At 43.9% G+C, this 20,281-nt stretch overlaps 1 protein-coding gene across 3 annotated transcripts in view; it reads right to left on the bottom strand.

Moving 5' to 3' along the window:
• DPH5 (diphthamide biosynthesis 5) overlaps nucleotides 1-19,322 on the bottom strand; it is a 29,590-nt gene extending 10,268 nt beyond the window's left edge. The window contains exons 1-4 of one of the 3 annotated variants that reach the window (XM_038414104.2): nucleotides 19,036-19,322; nucleotides 18,476-18,653; nucleotides 12,818-12,942; nucleotides 8,386-8,494 (exon numbers count right to left, since the gene is read on the bottom strand). In XM_038414104.2, coding sequence (XP_038270032.1) covers nucleotides 8,386-8,494; nucleotides 12,818-12,942; nucleotides 18,476-18,653; nucleotides 19,036-19,307 — 684 coding nt within the window. In that variant the 5' untranslated portion in view covers nucleotides 19,308-19,322. Of the gene's footprint in view, nucleotides 1-8,376; nucleotides 8,495-12,817; nucleotides 12,943-18,475; nucleotides 18,654-18,937 lie in introns of all 3 variants that reach the window. The other 2 variants (XM_038414103.2, XM_043490757.1) reach the window with 2 other exon arrangements.
• Between the last annotated feature and the right edge of the window lie 959 nt (nucleotides 19,323-20,281).

The following is a 20,281-nucleotide window of genomic DNA, read 5'->3' as shown; positions in this document are numbered from 1 at the left end:
CTACACCTGAATGCCTCCCACAAAATGCATCATAAAGCAGTGCAAACAAGGTAGTCAGTTTCCCCCATTCTTCAAGCTTTGCTTTGTTTTGTCCCAGCATAAACTGCAAATATATTTAGTGTTTTCTATTTTATTTAGATACTTAAAATGAAAGAAAAGCAAACCACTTTTTGTACCAAAGACTAGGGAGCCTGCAGTTATTTTGTACCAGTATTTTTAAACAGTGCAGTTCAGCTGTTGGGCTAAATATAAACAAGGTGGAATGAAGCATATTAGAGAGAATGGGCTATATTCTAATCTCAGTTATAGAAATGTAAACCCACTGAAGACTTCAACCTTCAGTGGAATTACTCATTATGCACACTGGTTTAAATTAGATCAGAATCTATCCTACTGTGGTCCAGACCATAAGAAACCCTTCTTAGTGTTGTGGCCAAATAGCTAATGAACACAAAGCATGAAAAGGAAGGAGCAGAGGCTAAGTAGGGAAAAGTAAAAGAAAAAAACATGTTTCTTTCCCCCTCAAACACATTAGTGTACTAAAACAGCCAGCAGAAAAGATGCAATTTAATATTCAAGGTCACTAGTGCACCAGCTGCAGGGAAACGAAGAAAGAAATATTTCAACATGCAAAGGTTTATTTTTGCAGCATCTTTTCCCAGAATTATTGCTGCATCAATTGTAACCATGACACTGCATTTTGTCAATTATGTACAGTCTCCTTTCTTAAAATGTCAAAACAGCTTTAGAAGCTGTTCAGAAAATGGGTTACTCACCAGGAACATTTCAGGAGGTGAATACAAAAGCATTCTTGTTGTTAAGTATTTTAGACCCAAACCTGCAGCTCTTATGCATGTACAGACCCCCAGTAGACTGTAAAGGGAATTGAAAAATATGCAACTAAGGGCTACCTTTGATCTTCTTTGCTGTGCTGAGAATCATGGGTTATATGATGTGATGTTCTTACAGGGTAAGAATATACTGCAACTAATACCATTATGGAGTCTATTCCTGGGAGATGTACGTGAAGCTCAACTCACACTTAAGTCAAAAGGACTACTCTTGGCCCCAATGATGTAAGTGGAAACAGGTCAATGGGCATTAAGAGACACTCAGTACCTTGCATCATAGGATCTTAGTGCTTTCTTGCTGGTAAACACTGCTGCAGAAAGTGATTCCCTTTCCTTCATCTTTGGTATCAGGACTTTGGCTGTGATACTACATAATGTTCATCCTTGAAAAGGGAATTTTTTGCCCTTGATACCCGATTTCCCCAGGTATTTCTCATACCAAAGGAGGCATACTGTGCTAATATCTAACTAGGGGCAAGGTTGGGAAGTTCAAGGGTAACCACTGTAGCTACAGTCCTGTCAGCAGAGGTATTAAAACAAAACAAAAAACTAAATCTGAAGTTGCTTATGACTTTTGGCCATTTAAAATGAGGCTTAGGCTTATCATTCACTGTCTTGCCCAGTTTTATAAAATTGTAAGCATGGAAAATTAAATCTTTTACTTAAAATGCTGTTTCTGCATCGCACACAATTGGGCTAGAATTCTTGGGAGCTGTCAGTTACAGAGAATGGAGATGTGGGGAGATGGCTGACAAGTTGGAGAAAGAGCACTGAACAGGATTGTTTCTGCAGCGTATGGCTGATGCTACACAGCACCCATGGCTTTCAACCTAATAACTTTAGGCAAAAGAACAAAGGGAAGTCTCTTGCTCTCTAGGCTGAGATGCTTTTCCTGTTGGTGCTCAGGAAATGGCTTCCACGTTAGTAAGATGGGACTCAACATTAAGAGCCTACTTCCATTGAGAGCATTTGAAGGATACAGGACATAATCTAAAAGGGTAAAGTCACCTTGGAGGCTCTGGAACCCTTCTTAGGCTCTTCATATATAGAAACATTAGCTCTTTTCCCCCACCTCCCCTGTATTAACCTGAAACACAGTTGCCAAATTCACCCTGGTAAGTGGATGTTTCTGGGTCAGATTCAGTGGTGACAAATGGTGCTGTAAATTACACAGCACACGTAAAAGCAGTAAAGTAGGATCGCTTGCACTGAGCTAGCATTTAAAGGGTGTGCAAAACAAGTGCTAACTTATACTATAAAGACTCAGGGCATTTAACAGGAAAACCAACTGGAGACAGTAAGATATATTTGGTTACTATTTTACGTGAATACAAAAATGTTTGTATTACATTTCTCCCATTTGAGGGAAGACAGATGATCGTGTGGTTAAGGCACAGAACAGAGTCAGTAAATAAGAGCTCTATTTCCCACAGGCTTCCTGTGCGACTTTGGGGCAAATCTCACAACCATTGTGTGCCTCAGTTTCCCATTTGTAAATAATACTTCCTCTACAGGACATGAATGTTGTGAGGTTTATTCATTTCTCGCAAAGTGCTTAGATACTACAGAAGTGAACATCACCATTTTGTATTTGTGTTTTTCAGTTACAAAATACCAGTGATTGGTTAAAATGTAAACCTACTTCATAGTGTAGTTACATTTGTAAATATTAATTAGGTAGCTAGTAATTGAAAATTATCAGTGTAATGAGTTACTAAGGGATCAAAGGAGATAAACGTTTATTCAGATTTACATGAGGCTGTTCTGAAGGCTGAGTGGATTTACCTTGCAAAAGGGCCAGGACATGAGGCATTTTTCCTAGTTACCTTTTAAAAAAAATGCTTATGTACTTGACAATGCTGTTTTCCCAGAACTGAATGGCTCTTCTTACTCTAGTTGTCAGTCATGTTAGTCAGTACACTCCCACCAAAAAAAAAAAAAAAAGAGAGAGAGAGAGAGAGAGAGAGAGAGAGAGATGAATAGCACTAATTGGAAGAATGAAAGCTGAGGGCTTAAGCAGCTCTACTGCAGCTCCCAAAATAGGGAAGAGAGGTTATGCAAAAGGACCAGTTTGAACCATGACTTACAGAAAGGCCTTTGTAGCGTAGCAAGGGCACGCAAGGAAAACTACAGTAACATACTACAGACAGCCTAGGTCTGGACTACTTCCCGGGTACTGGATCTTTAGGGCTGTTTCTTGAGGCACATCAGGGCATTCATTTAGTTTTGGTCCTATGAACAGGGAAAGAATCTCCCTTTCAAGTGGTATGGGGATTATAAATTTAGGGTGGTGCATGAAGTGTGCACACAAAGGCAATTTTCAGCTAATTAATAGGAACAGTAATTGGATGTGGTTGCCAAAAGCAATACTGATAAAACTAGAGCAATTTGCTTATGTTTTTTTTCCTCCATCTATTCCAAGCCTCTCACCTTAGTTGGTTCCTTCCCTTCTTCTGTTCCCTCTCTCCCCTACTCTCTGGCTTTTGTTAGTCAACCTCTTCCCTACTGTCCCCCCTCTTTGTAGGTCCCAGTTTTTATATCTGTCCCCACAACTTGTCCCCTTCCTCACAGTTCAGTACTACAGCAGCTTTTTATTACGGCATTCATGGGAGGGGGAAATTACAAGCCATTTTTGCCCCAGCAGTTGGCCTAAGAGTGAAAAACTGACACCTGCAGAAGGCAGCAAAGGGCTCCTTCCTTCCTTCCGTCTACCTACAGATTACATGGACTAGAGCAGTGGTTCTCCACCAGGGGCCGCAAGCAGGTTTCAGGTGGTCCACCATGCAGGGCCAGTGTTAGACTCAGTGGGGCTCAGGGCAGAAAGCTGAAATCCCACTGCATGGGGATGAAGCCCAGATCCCTGCCACCCGGGGCTGAAGCCGAAGCCTGAGCAACTTAGCTTCATGGTGCCCCCTGCGGTCTGGGGCCCCAGGCAACTGCCCTGCTTGCTACCCCCTAATGCTGGCTCTGGCTTTTATATGCAGAAAACCAGGTGTTGAGGCACAGGTGGGCCGTGGAGTTTTTATAGCATGTTGGGGGGGGCCTCAGAAAGAAAAAGGTCGAAAACCCGTGGTGTAGACTCATTGGAAGAAATGGGGCTGAGGCCATGCCTCTTTCCCCAAGTAGGCGAACAGGGGAAGAGCTGAAGGCACAGGTTCCCAATACCACCAGGAGTACAGCTCAGCTGCTCGGGCAAAAGGCTGCAGTGCTCCAGCAGATACTAATAGAAATGCTATGTAAGGGCTTTAGACTGCACTCCTGTGGGGCTACACCCCCTCCCCAGTCTCCCTGGCAGGATCATTCCACATGCACAGACACAGAACAGCAGGGCCTTTAGAATGGTGCTTAGTGCCAGTAATTGTGATACTACATTAACAAATACCACCGAGACCATCCAAATTTACAGTCAGAGTCCAAAAAGGAAAGGAGTACTTGTGGCACCTTAGAGACTAACAAATTTATTTGAGCATAAGCTTTCGTGAGCTACAGCTCACTTCATCGGATGTATCCGATGAAGTGAGCTGTAGCTCACGAAAGCTTATGCTCAAATAAATTTGTTAGTCTCTAAGGTGCCACAAGTATTCCTTTCCTTTTTGCAAATACAGACTAACACAGCTGCTACTCTGAAACCAGTCAGAGTCCAGAGGGCAATGGAGATATGAACCCAGTGGTACCAGGTTTAAATGACAATTCACATCAAGACACTTTCCCACCTGTCTTGTTAGTCTCATTTTGGAAAAAAATAAAAAGAAACATTCTCCAAATCTTGAACAAAAGCCTGATACTACAATCAGTATGGCAGAAAACAAACAGGGTGGAGAGATGGGCACAGGAGGGATCTAGAGGCTTTGGCACAACGTGATTAGTGCTTGTAGCTGTCTTGCAATGTGCCTAACTGACCCAGCTCTCAAAAAAGCTCCAGCCAACTGCATCAAAAACTGCAGCAAAAGAGCTTTTCAGAAGCTCAGCATTAAAGGATTTTATTTTTTAAAGGGGAAGATCTTGCCCCTTTAATGTGATATGAACCAATGCAATAACTTCTTTAACATTTTTATTACATGCAGTCTCTAATCTGTTACCACAGTGATTCTCCATACCAGCAGCATAGATCTGGACTGCACGGAAAAGATGTTTTCAGAGTGGATCCATATTTTTCCTTCCAAAATATTTTACTTTTAATGAGCTTTTGCAAAATAGCAAAAACTAAATTTCTGCTCCTTCAGTCCCAGAAACAGCAAGTCCAACCCTAGCTCATGCTGTGATCTGTAGTTTGTAGCTTATGGCAGCATCTTTATAGAAATCAGTACACAAAAAGTGATATATAGTACCAGACTTTCTCCACTGACTTACTCTGTGCAGTAAGAATATGCAATTAACTGCATGTTATGCATCACAGAAAGACTTGAACATTGGTCTGATCATATAAGAGACGCTTTCTTTTGTGAGCAGTAACTGCATTTCATCCAGACAGAGTCTAATCAGCAGCTACAGCTCATTGTTCTGAAAACCATAAGTACAATCTAAAAAGGTGTTTCCTGTTTTTCACTAGTAGAGTAAGAAGTTTTGTATCAAGATCAGAATAAAAGGAAAAAAAACAAACCCGTTCTGAGGTCATGTATGTATAAGAGGAATCCCCACCATACTAAAAAGTAACAAAATGCTTCAAAAAAAGCAACTGCTCCTAAAACAAATGAAATTAATTCATGACAGGAGACAATTATGAAAATAAAGAAGTGGAGAGTTTTAAGGAATGATGGAAGTAACAGCCACAACTTTTAATAAATGAGAGGTGCCTTGTCTGCTTTGATCTCCCTTCATTATTTGTTTGCTCCCTCAAAGAACACTGAAGATTTAAACATTCCGCTGGTTATGATCCTGTAATATAACATGATCATGATTTCCCAGGGTGCTTTTCACAAGAATGGGAATATGTTGATTTACGAGAGAGAAGCACCTCCCAGGTTAGAAAGGAAAAAGACTATTGCCAGGGTGAATAACCCCATGTTTCTGTCATGGTAGGTTCCCCCAGCATTGGATAAAGAAAGTAAAGACAACTCTAGAGACATGCATGTGTGGTCCACAGCATGGATTGTTTTAAGGGCAGTCCTGATTAAAAACTGCCTCTCTGTAGCAGCATTAGATCCTCTCCCTGTACAACCGCTACAAGGTAGGACAAACTTTCAGAAACACTACGGATTTTTAATATAGACACCTGCACTTTCAGATGTCTATATTTTCCTTTTGTTCTGTCAGAGTTTGGATTGGAGGGTGAGACCTTCAGTTTCTCTCCTAATGGCATAGAAAGCAAGACCATCCCATGCTAACGAGTAGTAGGAATCCATTGCCAGCTCTTGACTATAGAAGCAGGCTGTACACCACAATAAAGCAGACAGGGTAAGGAGCCAACCCCTGCGCTACCCTACCCATAAAAGTGCAGCCATGTGACACCTGCCACAGTCTACTGCCTATGTAGATTTTAACACCGAAAGTCTACTTCCTTCCTAAAAGATAATATGATCTCACCTTTCAGCAACAGACAGGTGTTGTGAGAAAGTACTCATGGGGAGAATTATCACATTGCAAAGGTCACGGGTTGCGTTCCCTGTGGGCAGGCGTACACTACAATTAACATTCACATTTTAAGAATGGTGCTGTTGAACTAGCAGTTAAGTATGAGAGCACACGGGGCTCAGACATTTCTACCACTGTGAGTATGTGTACAACAGAGCTGGAGGTATAATTTCCAAGTCAGGTAGACATACCCATGCTTTGATTGAGCCAGTGCACTAAAAATAGCAGCGTAGCCATGGCTGTGGTGGCAGAGGGATGGGTTAGCCACCTTCAGTACATACCTAGGGTTTCAGATGGGATTGTATTTGGGTTGGCAAGCCTGTCCCACTGCCTGTGCAGCTACAGCTACACTGCTATTTTTAGCACACTAGCTCAACCAAAGCAATCATGGGTATGTCTACCCGACTTGGAAATTACTCCTCCAGGTCCAGTGTAGATATGCTGTTGCTGGCAACTACTCAAATAAGGCTGCTAGTATTTCTGGTATAACTTTGGAGGTATCAGTTATTTCTGTTAAAAACAGGCAGCTCTCCCTTCTTTGGGCTAGAAAGGACTTCTTCCTTCTAAGATGGAAGTGCCCTGGACATGCATCTCATCGCTTATTTATGCCCTGATCCTCCAATTGGCTCCTCATAAGCAGACCCCTTTGTTCACATACAGCCTTACTTACTCTTCACAGGGGCCTACACACGTGCAAGCCTTCAATGACAAGTTCCTTGCGGACAGAGTAGGGGAAGGGCTGAGCACAGTGCCAATGCTCATCATTAACAAGAGTAACTGAGGGGAAAGTTGCAGATAGCTAATATATGAATGATTAGTGATGATGCATGTTAGTCTAGCATTTTCCCTGTATGAAAGGAAGCGGCCTAGAATTAGCTTGCTGGACACCAATTAGATCATCACTGCCTTAACTTTGTGAGAAGCAGAAAAACCAGACCTATAATAGTTACATGGCTTGAAAGCTGTTTATACTGCACACTAAATTATCCCACAGTTGAGTCAGGGAGTTCCTGTGAGTTTTCCAGCCAACCAGCAACCATTTTCCCTATATTCATAAAATAAAAATATTCCAGCTTCTGCCTTGAGGAGGAGAATTATTTTCTTTTCTTCCCTTGAAACTATGTAGCTGCCAGCAGTTGATTCTCTGATTGGGGAAACTGGGACAGGGACAGGAGCAAGGAGGGAAACATAAGGAAGATTTTACAAAATAGGCAGAGCAGACTATGACAGAAATTTAAAAATATTGAAGAAAATAGGTCTCTACTTTTCTGAGCTTCCAAGGCCCAATCAATAACCAATCTATGGGACATGCAATAGGCTAATATCTTTAAAAAAAGAAAAAAATTCAAGGCATGTAGCTCTTATCCTTGCATTCCTCTGATAAAACAAAAAATCAAAGATCCCTTAACTGTTGGCAGACATGCAGGAAAATTAAAGAGGTAAGAATCAACTCAGGAGGGAAGGGATGTGTCTGATGCTAAATTTTTGACATCACTTTACATCTGGGTTTGGGATAACACACAGAATCATGTATGTACCCATTTTATTTCCATTGATAGTATATTTCTCAAGGAGATAACTTCTCTCACCAGATGATCACCAGTAGGAACAGTAAGCTAACAGGACAAAACAATCATCATACACACACAATGCTTTATATATGAAATACATAGAAAATACTGCCTAGTTTTTTCGTGGGGGAGAGAAACCAGAATTGTCACCCATTTACTCACACATACATCAATACAAATAGGCATTTTGCCTCTCAAATGTTAATTTACATAATGATAAATGGAACACTCTGAAAAGAAAATGTTAACATATTCTGAGAACTGGCCAGAATTTCTACAGCTGTCTTCCTTAAAAGTTTAGATTGCTTTATGCAGCCCTTCCATAACGTCAGAGCGGTAGAGATTGCTGATTCAAACATTAACAATTATAGAACAGTACGTACAAGAGTTACCTGTAAACCGCAGCAGCCCACTGCATTCATTATGGAAGCATTATGAATAACCCTGTATGAAATCCCAAGCTTTACTGCACGCAGAACAAGATCACTGTGTGTTGTGGCCCTGTGGTAAGGAAGGAATGGGTTAGATTGACAAAATACACTGACTGAGCATAACCATCAATATAGTTTGTTTTGAAAGTAAAATTAAAATGCTTCATGAGTAAAGTTATGCAGCATGCCAAGAGGGCAGTGATAGTAAGGACTTTACTCTGACTTTATCATAACAATAAGTAGCAAAAAAAGAGCTACAAAGCACAAGGATCCACACCAATTTCACAGCTCTCAGTTGCTTTTTCAAAGTTAAAACTGCAACAGTAGCATATTTATTACTGTTTAAAGTAACTTTTGGTAGCAACTTAAAGAGGACAGTTCCATTGTCCTTTGACTTTTGCAGGTGTCTGCTGAATAGCAAACGTCAGCTAAGCTTAGCACAGAGAATTTGGGCATAACTCCAGTATTCCTATAATTACTGTGCAACCAGGCCATCTCACATTTGCATTAAGAGCCTGTGAAAACATGTTCAAAAGACAGGACTACACAGTATACAGAACGTTTTAAAGATTTACACATATTGTATACACATGTATACAGTAGCTATATATTGACCTTGGAAAAGCCAAGCCTGGCTTTTAAAACTATTGTCTTTTATATATTTAAGTACTGAAATCCACAAGTCTCAGGGAAAATGCATTGGGATATGTAAACAACATGCAAATTCATTCCAAAAGTAAATAGGAGCAATCCCCTTTGAAAGTTACAAGCTGAATTTGGCTCAACATACCCATCAGTCAACATGCACCCTGCATCTTCACATTTGGACAAAACTCTCAGTCAGGTTAATGGGAGCTTCGCCCAGAGGAAGAATTGCAGGCTCGAGTTCCAAATATGATCAGCATCAGAAGCACAAATAGATTCAAGTTAGTCTTATTTTTAAATTGCAACAATTTAAAATAAATTAATTTTTATTTCAAATGGTACATGTGTATGTTAGGATGTTAAAGTAGTACTGTACTCTCCACATTACATGTGAAATGTGGCAATGCATTTAAATAAGAAAGCTGTCAAATCTGAACAACTATTTCAGCTGTCTCCTTTTCTCCTAAGATACCTCAGTCAATGCTGCCATTCCATAGAGGGAAACAGGGAAAGTAGTAGTATCTGGCTGAGCTGACTAATTACATAGGAGGGTTGTTTTCGCCCTGACATCCTCTGTCGTTAAAAACTGAATTCTCATGGAGTTCCCTCAATCCCTGGCCTGACCATTTCCCAACCTTAGTGCATTTCTGTTATGCAACTACTTGGCCAGCTCAAGGGCATAGATACAGACACAGAAATGTGGAAGCAGCTGGTGGGGGTGGGAGGAAGTATCAGTTTTTTAAAAATATGATAAAGGCTCATTCATCTACAGCAGATTAAATAGTGGAGTCTGAATTCTGGGAAGTCAGGAAGTACTGCTAGAGATAGACTGCAACACCTAGGAGAACAGCAGTAAGGTAATCTAGACTTAGAATAGCTCCCTCATTAACTTCAAAACTCTCTCCTATACCCCCCTTCCATGAGCAAAGGAGACCCAAGCACATCTGCTGACGGAGAGCAGAGGGCTGGCTCTTCAGCCTCATCCCTGTCTCTCCAGATCCATGGCGTAAGGGCTCTGGAGACTTTGTGGGTAGGCTAATAGTTGAATCAGGGGAACAGCTGGCTTTATTTACTGAAATCTGCTCCAATCAGCATCTGCTTCCACTTGGCCCCTCTGTAAGGGTTGCAGCACAGCTGCAGGCAGTGTGCTCACACATGGAGACTCAGCCAATTGCAGCAGGGGGCCTGAGGGAGTCAGCCCTCTGTGCCCTTGTCTACGCTACCACTTTCCACACCACTGGTCTAGCACCAGTAGCATCTTCGCAGGCAGCAGCAATTATGGAAGCACTTGCATAAAATGGATGCAGGTGGGCATTTATTTCAGTCACCACATTGTTTGACATGGTGCTAAAAGTTGCCTGGTTTACATTAACACATTCTACCAATATTGCAGACACAATTGCAAATGGACGGGAAAAGAACTGAAAAATTCCAGGGTAGCTGCACCTTGTGTTGTGCCTTTGTATCAGCAGGATGGGATATCCCTTACCTGTGGGGCTGAAAGGCCACCCACCTCCTTTCTGCGCTAGCTAAACCTCTCCTTCTTGAGGAGATTACTTGAAAACTCTGAGGTCAACTTTTGGAGTGTCCTGGCTCCTAGGTCACCCTCACACAGGGTTTTCCACAGGATAGGACAATCCTGCCCTTTGTTACTAGGAGCAACCAGTCAGTCACCTCAGACTCCAGGGAGCACACGTGCTTGGAGTAATTAGGAAGAAAAAGACATCTGAAACAGGGTGCATTAAATTTCAGAACACTGTTCTTCAGTAAGTTGCCTTCAACACTCCTGAGAGTCCAAACACTAATTGACTGAAATACATACCATGGACTCTTTTAGTCTGCTTATAAATGGTTAATATCTGTCATGGGCTTTACGAATTTTATATCTACTGCTAAAAATTAATCCATACTTCCCTCAGATTAAGCACCAAAATTGACATATTAATAGACAGAGTTAGCGTGAGATCCTTAGTTTCACTTCTTGTTTGCAACGTTTCCCCCACCTCCAACTGATTTGGCCAAGTTTAGATGACCACCCCAGAGGGAAAGTTTTTATAAGGAACACGAAAAAATGTTTGAACTTGGATGCCTAAATTAAACCATAAAATCTATTATGAGGCACTTAAGTGTTCCGTTTTTCAGAGATGCTTAGAACTGGCAGCTCCCATTGATAGTAGCAGTTCTGGGTGCTCAACTTCTCTGAACAGCAAGCCACTTTTGGGTGAGGGAGAGGAGCACTTAGCTTTAGAGATCCAACTTTGAAAATTGTGGCCATATAATCTAGAGCATTGTGCAGTGTAACATCAACATCACCAATTAATTTCAAAGCTGCCTGGAGTTAGATTTTAGGGTCCTGGTTCTCCAATATGATTCTTGCAGGGGGACCCTTATATTCTCCCTTATGGAGACCCACTGAAGTCAGTGGGGCTCCACACATCAGAGTCTGCCCGCATGGATCTGACTTCAGAATTGGGGCCTAAAAGCCTACACATTTAAACCACATAAATAAAAGTTTTAGAAAATTCTTTATACCTTTTCAAGACAGAGCACTATGTTATAATAAAAACATATGTTTCTAGTCATTAAAAAACATTGGTATACACATTTGCAGAAGCAGGCCTGGTGACCCCCCCGCAAACTCCAACTACTTTTTGATGGACACAGTCGTTATATGGCCTGTATGCCTAACTTTATTTCTGGATCAAAGCAAGAGGGTATAGGGACTGCACCTTAACTTAAACCTGGATTCTAATGGCAATGCACACTGCAAGTATAATTACTTTAATATTTCTAAATAGCCAGCATCACCTACAGCTACAGTTTAATAAGAAAAATTGTCTCAATGTTTCCCCAGAGTCTGTAGTACATAAGTTATTCCTCTCCTTTATAACATCTTGCCCCTCCCCCCAATGCACCCACCCACCAAACTGTCCCCTGTGATTTAATTTTCCTTGTGCCCCTTAAAGCTGTGATACATAGTCTTGGATCACTAGCTGGAGACAAAGAACTCTTCTGTATGGCTTGACATTACAGATTGATGATGCTTGATTGCATAGGCAGAAGAACATCCTTCTAGAGACAGAAAAAGGCTATAGCTTCCAGCAGGAATAAGTAATAGAAATAGGAAGTTTAATAAACCAAACTGAGAAGACATTTATAATGGCCCAGCCATCCTTAAAGATTAGAATAGATAATGCCATAAGCGTGTGCAACAAACACCCAGCATTCAATTAAAAAGCAACTGAAAATACAAAGCATGGTTTGTAACTACAAAGCATGAATAATACATAATCAAGAAATGCACCATACTTTGTAACAGCCTAGCACTTCTTCTTTTAAGCTGATAAAATATAAAACAAATTTTTTTTATGAAGTGTAGCTTGAATAATGGCAATTAATTTTACAGTTGTCGCTTGACTTTTGAAGGGAAGCTTTAAATATCTATGTGAGTGCCTGTGGGTCTGAGTTCCTATCTGATAAGGATGTTTTGCAAGCTGTTTGGGTGCGAGAACTGCAAAACAAGACTGAGAATAAAATGTGAGCTACTTATTTACATTTGTATCAAATTCAAATGTAGCCAGTTGTGCAAGAAAAAGAATGGGGGACACTCCTACCATTATGAAAATGGAATGTTTCTTTTTCCCCACTAAGAAAATTATGGTAACATGAGAGAACTTCCATTTGTTAAGAGCTAGAAGTAGCCAAATGACAAAGCCAGAAGAATAATTAAAATATAGTCTTTTCTTACCCAAATGGATCACCAACTACGAGAAAAGCAACGTCACAGAGATCAGCATCTTTTAAAATATTATCCGCTTCTTGTTCCACTGTTTCTCTGTCAGCCAGAATCAATTCTCTCCCATAGAACTCCTCCTAGAGATGGAAGGAAAACATCAAAATGAGACAGCTGATGATGACTTCCATTTGTCTTAGTCTGTCTTCTGCGGCATCCAACCAGATATAGATTAGACATTCGCTAAAACTGTGCTATGACCTAGTTTTTTTTAGATCATGTTGTAATTAATCAGTCTTGAAACCATTCTTTATTAGTATCCCCAGAGAAATGAGACTCCAAAAGCTGATGCTTGGTTTCTTTGCACTTCAGATTCATCCTCCAATTCTGGTTCTGCATGCTGAATACCTTTCCATGCATGCTGATAACACATTTAGCCTCTGATCCTTCAAACACTTACCGTTAAACAGATGAGCAATCCCACTGAAGTCAATAGGACTACACATGTTCTTTAAATTAAGCATGTGTGTAAGCATTTACAGGATCAAGGCCTCACATATGAACCATGAGACTTGGTTCCTTTGTAGAATGCTTAGTGACTATTTTGCACATCTGTACATTCTTATAACTCAAGTTTCATCATGCTATGCAAGTACTATTGTTACATTAGATAGCAAGCTTCTTCAGGGCAGGGACATGCCACGTCTTTCTGTTCTGTAAGCCACCTAGCACATTTTTGGGAGCTATAGAAATCATAGTTGTTTAGCCCACTGAGGTCTGGAAGGTCTGACTTTACAGAAAATGTGACATCAATTCCAGCTCTGCTCTCCACCTACAAAGGATAGCGTATAAACAAGAGAACCAGCATAACAGTGATCACAGCATAAAGGAGTAGCAAAGGATGGTCCTGTGGTTAGGGCAGTAGCCCAGGATCTGGTAGTCCTAGGTGCAATACCCTGCTCTGCTACAGACCTATGACGCGACCTTGGGCAAATCACTTAGGGTGAGACCCACAAAGGTACTTAGGCACCCAAGACTAATATTTAAGTGCCACTGACATTACATACCAGCTGAGCAATAATTTTGTGAAAGTCCCTGCTGGCAGGCCTCTGCAGAGCCACTTATATTTTTATGCTGCCACATAGCTAATTAGCAGCTCGGAACCCTAGCTCATGCCTAAACCCCAGCAGGAAACTCAACCTTAGCATTCCGCTCCTATCTTTCCAGTGGGGCCTGACAGCACACCTACCAGATCAGGGCCTTGTACAAGTGAAGACTGGGTATTTTTCAGGTGAGTGTGTGTGTGGCTCCCAGAATAGTCAATAGCTCAGTTATAAGGGCACTCACTTGGGATGGGGGAGACCCAGGATGTGGGATGTTTTCAAATCCCTGCTCTGCCTGATTTTGAGCAGGGGCTTGATTTTACCCCAGATCCTCACATCATGTGAGGCCCTACATGTCAAGAATATGGGATGGTTTTAGCAATCCATTGCAGGCCAGAGTCCTCATTTCTAGACAGCTTTCTGATTCCCTGTATTGTAGCTCATATGTGACTGCCCTTCAAACCATTAAGCAGCCAGGTCTCCCACACCTCAGGAGAACGCCCTAACAATTGGGCTGTTGGCTAAAAGATTCAAATACAGTAACTCCTCACTTAAAAGTTGTCCCCGGTTAATGTTGTTTCATTGTTACGTTGCTGATCAATTAGAGAACATTCTCATTTAAAGTTGCGCAATGCTCCCTTATAATGTTGTTTGGCAGCCTCCTGCTTGGTCCACTACTTGCAGAAAGAGCAGCCCGTTGCAGCGAGCTGGTGGGGGCTTGGAACCAGGGTGGGCCGGCAGCTCCCCTAAGTTCCCCATGCGGCAGCCGCCCAGCAGGCTATCAAGTGCAGGGTAGTTCAGCTGTCTCTCCCCTCACTGCCATGTGCTACTCCTTCCCTCTGCCTTGGAGCTGCTCCCGGGAGCCTCCTCCTTGCTGTGCAACGGGTGTGGGGGAACAAGGGTGCTAATGTCAGAGTGTCCCCAGCCCCCCCGCTCCTTTACCCTATCTTCACAGAGCGGGGGTGGGGTGGGGGAACACCACAGGGCTCAGGATGGAGGGAGCTTGCTGGCAGTAGCTGCTGTCTGAACTTGCTGATCTACTGAAAAAGGCAGTGTACTTAGAGTGGGGTCAGTGTACTTACAGGAGCAATGCGTGTCTCTCTCTCTCCCAAACTGTGTGTATCTCTGTCTCTCTCTGCCATGCTGGCTCCCCTCTCTCCATTCATGCTGCCTTGTACAGTGTGAGGCTACATTAATAACGTGTTAACCCTTGAGGGCTCAGCCAAGTGCTAGTTCATCATTTAGCAGGAAGACATTCCCTGGCAAATATCCCACCCTCTTCCACCCTCCGATTTCACCCCCTCAACCAAGCTTCACAATCATCATTGCTGTGTACAGTATTAACTTGTTTGTTTAAAACTTATACTGTGTGTATGTAGATAGATAGATAAGTCTTTTGTCTGGCAAAAAAAATTTCCCTGAAACCTAACCCCCACATTTACATTAATTCTTATGGGAAAATTGTATTCACTTAACATCGTTTTGCTTAAATTAGCATTTTTCAGGAACATAACTACAACATTAAGCGAGGAGTTACTGTAGTTCTTTCAACAAATTGAAGGTCAACCTAAATAGTCAATATGCAATAGCTTTAACACATTGTATTTTAAGCTGGGTTGATGATAAAGGTTAATCAACACATCACGCTGTTTGGAATTTCAGATTTATCAGAAAAGAGGGGAATAACTGGACTGAGGAACTAAACAGATATTATTTAACAATTGTTTAGTGGTAGTGCTTAAAAGTCAACAAGACTATGCTAGGCATTGTAGAGACATACAGTAAGTGACACATAGCAGCTCCTTCTCTTACGTTAGTAATAATACTTAGCATTATTTTAATGCTTATATCAAACCCTCAAATTTCCTTGGGATGTAGGCAACTAAATCATACTCCCATTTTCCAGGCAGGGAAATAGACAGAAAGGTGAACAGTCTGTTATAACCAGGATTAAAACACAGCACCCGGCTTCCATCTGCATTATTCCTCAGGACCACACTCCCTTATAGTGATGGCTGATCCTAAACATTGTAATAGAACTACAGTAAGCTGTCGTGTTTTTGGACCAATACTCAAGTATTTATGTCGAGTGCAGTGGCATGCGCCTGTAATCCCAGCTACTTGGGAGGCTAATGGACTGATTGATCAAAGTGACAAAGTGACTAAAGTACTTAACAAAAAAAAAATCGTCATGGTGCAACCCCATGTGGCAGGTCACAACACCCAGAGCAGGGAGCTAGGCCCAGCCCTGCAGGACAGGTGCCAACACCGCAGAGTGTGTGTGTGTTGGGAGGGCTCACTCTCCAACACCCCCACCGAGAGCTCCAGTTTCAGGATCGGGGGGGGAGGGGGGATAAGCGTCAGTTTCAGACTTTACCCCAGATCCCCACATCCTGTGAGGCCCTGCATGTCAAGAATATGGGATGGTTTTAGCAATCCATTGCAGGCCAGAGTCCTCATCTCTAGACATCCTTCTGATTCCCTGTATTGTGGCTCATATGTGATTGCCCTCCAAACCATTAAGCAGCCTGTTTCCATCTACTTTTAACTGGTCAGCAATGTCCTACGGGTCACCCTTTTTCATTTTAAGAACTGGCCATTTATTCCTGTTTTTTGTTTCCCATCTCTCAACCAGTTTCAAAGCCTCAAGAAGGCCTCTCACCCTAGGAATATTAAACGTTCCTAACAAGATCATATCAGGCACTTCATGAAAAGCTTTTTGAAAGACAAATAACAGCTATATTATTTTGTTCAATGTTTTATATTTAACATGTAGAGCTGCTTGGGAATTTTCTTTCTGATGGAAAATGTAGTTTCTGCAAAATCAAGATTTTCCAAAGAAAAATTTCAATTTTGCCAAGGTAAATCTAAACAAAATATTTTGTTTCTGGGATAGAGTAAACCTGAATCAACAAACTGAAATATTTCATTTCAGGCAGTTTAATGTTGAATTGACATCCGTGTTAAGTGCCGTGGTGCCTCATGGGTATTTTACACTATCATTAGCTCCTATGGATTACATCTCCCATGATGCACTGACAGCACCATAGGCAGGTACTATTTAACATTCAACAGACCAAAACTAAGGTCTTGTGCACATAATGCATTAGTCCACACCAACGGGGTAAGAATTTTAGTGTGCACTAGCATTTCGTGTACTAACTGGCCTGTGTGGACCCTGCTTATGGGCACCAAAAGTTTTTTTTGGTACATGTTAACGTAATCCCATCTCAAACAGCACTACATAATGTGCACTAGGGCAGTGGTTTTCAAATTGCAGGTCGCGACCCAGTACTGGGTTGTGGAATGGAAGGCACCGGGTCAAAGCGGCTCTGGTCCTGTCGGCGGCGGTGCCCAGCTAAGGCAGGCTAGTTCCTACCTGTTCTGACACCGTGCTACACCCCGGAAGCGGCCAGCAGCAGTTCCGGCTCCTAGGCGAGGGGGCTACCGGGATCCAGAGCGATCTGCCCCCACCCCGAGCATAGGCTCTATACTCCGTTGGCCAGGAACCAGCCAATGGGAGCTGGGGGAGGGAGGGGTGCCCAAAGTGTGTGTGTATACAGTGGGTGGGGGTGTACATGCGGGGGGGGGGGGGCAGGGGAGAATGTGCGCAGGCTAGTGGTGCCTGTGAGCAATAACTGCGCAGAGCTGCTTGCATGCTTTCGGAGCTGGACCTGCTACTGGCTGCTTCCAGGGCGCAGCGCGGTCCACGGTGCCAGGACAAGCAGGAAGCCTGCCTTAGCGTCCCCTCTGTGCCACTGACCAGGAGCCACCTGAGGTAAGTCCGTGCCCCAACCCCATTCCCCTGCAGCAGCCCTGAGCCCCCCCCAACCCGGAACCCTTTCCTGCACCCCAAACCCCTCATCCCCAGACCCCCTCCCACAACCCTACTCCTGGCCCCAGCCCAGAGCCCCTTCCCAAACCCTGAACCACTCATTCCTGGCCCCACCTCACAGCCCTCACCCCTGCACCCAACCCTCTGCCCTAAGCCCCTCCCACACCCCAAACTCCTCATCCCCAGCTCCATTGGGTCATGGGCATCAACAATTTGCTTCAACTGGGTCGCCAGAAAAAAAAGTTTGAAAACCACTGTACTAGGGATCTTTCAGTATGCACCAGCAGAGTCCACACAGGGCAGTTATTGTGTGACACACCAGTGCGCACTCAAATTTACACTTTTCTGGTACTGACTAAAGCACCAGCCTGAAAGTTCCAGTTAAACAATGAAATGTTGAAGCATTTCTAAACTGATATTTTTCTAACTTTCTGTTCCATGAAAAATGTTGATAATAGAACTTTGTCCCAATTTGGGATGAAAACAAATGTTGAAATATTGGAATTTCCTGTCGATTAACAAGCCAGGAAGAGAAGTTTACTCATATAAAGTGCATGCTGGTTTGTCAGGATCATATTTACACTCACAAAGATGCTTTACTATTCTTTCTTCTGATGAGTTGCATTATTATTTTTCCTGGTACGGTTACTGATCCACAATTCCCTGCATCTCCCTTAATATCTTTTTTGGAAATAACAGAGTAAAGACTTTCAATTCAGTGGCACGTAAACCTACCAGTGCTTCCTTCCCTACAGTTAGGACCGACGTGTAGGCCTCCAGGTATACTCTGCGGCAGTGCTTTACAACCTCCAGTCCTTTCACGGTAATATCTTTGGCATCTCCCAGCCCTAGTCCAATCAGGTAAAGCATTTTAATTCCAGGAGTGGAACAGAAGCCAGTTCCTGAGTGCGACCTACCACAAGAAGGGAACAGGTGTCAGCGGGAGGGAGGGATGGATGGATACCCCGGGTGGCTCCGCAGGGGAGCACTGCGGGGAGACTCTTCCCCTGCAGAGCTCCGGATCAGCGGGGGCGCCGGGCAGACATCAGGCCCAGTCTCCTCTAGGGGGTCACCGGCCGTTGGATGTCCCTCCACCATGTGGTCCTCGGGCACAAAGCAGCCCCCGCCCCGCAGCTTTCCCCTGTAACGTCCCCTCCCTCCGCGCCCGCCCCGGGCCGGGCCGCCGCCAGGCTCTACCAGCGGCACGCGGAGCAGCCTAGGCCAGCCCCGGAGCGCGCTGGGCCTGGCTGGCTCCGTACAGGGGACACTGGAGCGGGGGGGCCCGCTTGACTCACGGGCCAACGACCTCCCCGCACGGGTGGCGGCGGCGCCTTCCAGCATGCTGCTCCCCCCGGCTGCCAGCCGTAAAGCCCGCCTCGCTTTGCGGCGCTTTACGACGCCGGGGGGGGGGAGGAGGAGAGGAGGAGGAGGGGCGGGCTTGGAGACAGTTGCCTAGCGCGGACGGAGGAGGCGGTCTGATGGGGACGCGGCTCAGCATGGCCTCCTGGGCGCCTGGGCGGGCGCCGCTGGGCCTCCCCACACTCCCCCTCGCCAATGGCTTACACATCCCCGTGCTGGGGCTGGGTAAGTGCCCTGCATCTCTCCCCCAGCCGGCGGCGCTGGTGGGGGGGGCTGAGCCCAGCGCCTGTGTCACTGCCCTATCCTGCGCCTCCTCATGCCCCACCTCGGTGCCGAGGCCGTTGCCCTACCCACACCACAGCCCTCAGCCTGCTGCCCAGTGCTTCTGTCACTGCCCAGTGCCCTGCACCAGCAGTCCCACATCCTAGCTCAGCCTGGGCTACCCACTGCCTGTGTCACTGCCCTGCACCAGCAGGCTCCTTGTAACAACAGAGTCCCCACCCCCACTGTCCAGTGCCTGTGTCACTGCCCTGCCCCACCCCGTGTCACACGACACACCAGCCCACTGTTGCAGCGAGGCTTCCAAAAAGACCACGGTAGAGTATCACAGGCCTTATTGAAATATGCACCCTCCTCTTCTCATAGAGGGAGACCGTGCCACTGCATGAATATGCCCCTGCTTTCCGCCCAAACCCTTCTTTCCCCAGAAGTGAGGACTGTAAACACTGCCTATAGGTAACCACTGTATTCCTCACTGAGTCTGAGTTTGTGCAAGTTGGAAGAAGGGAGATTTTTGGGGTGAGTTTTCAAAAAGCATCTATATTCACTTGCAAGTGTGCACCCTTAATTGCACATGCAAATCAGGTAATGGTGTGCATAAATGGCTAGTTGGTTGTGTATCTGTTTGCATGTGCGATTATGTGACTTGCACATTCAGTCGCTGTAAAAGCGTGTGCATTTACTGGTGCAGTTTTAAGACTTTAGCCTTTCTTCTCCAAAAAATTGGCCCTAAATGTCACAATGAAACACACACAGTGAAATCATCTGGCCCCAGAACAAGATGGCTTTTCAGCATCTGTAAGTTTTGAATTACTATTGTGAGTACCTATGTACTTATAGATTCTGTATAGGACAATAAACACATTAAATAAAACTAGAACCCATCCCCCTTTGCAGAATGAG

Source organism: Dermochelys coriacea, chromosome 8 (assembly GCF_009764565.3).
Source record: "Dermochelys coriacea isolate rDerCor1 chromosome 8, rDerCor1.pri.v4, whole genome shotgun sequence".
NCBI classification, from domain to species: Eukaryota; Metazoa; Chordata; order Testudines; family Dermochelyidae; genus Dermochelys; species Dermochelys coriacea.
The sequence above is the reverse complement of the archived record's forward strand: the minus strand, read 5'-3'. Positions and strand labels throughout refer to the sequence as shown.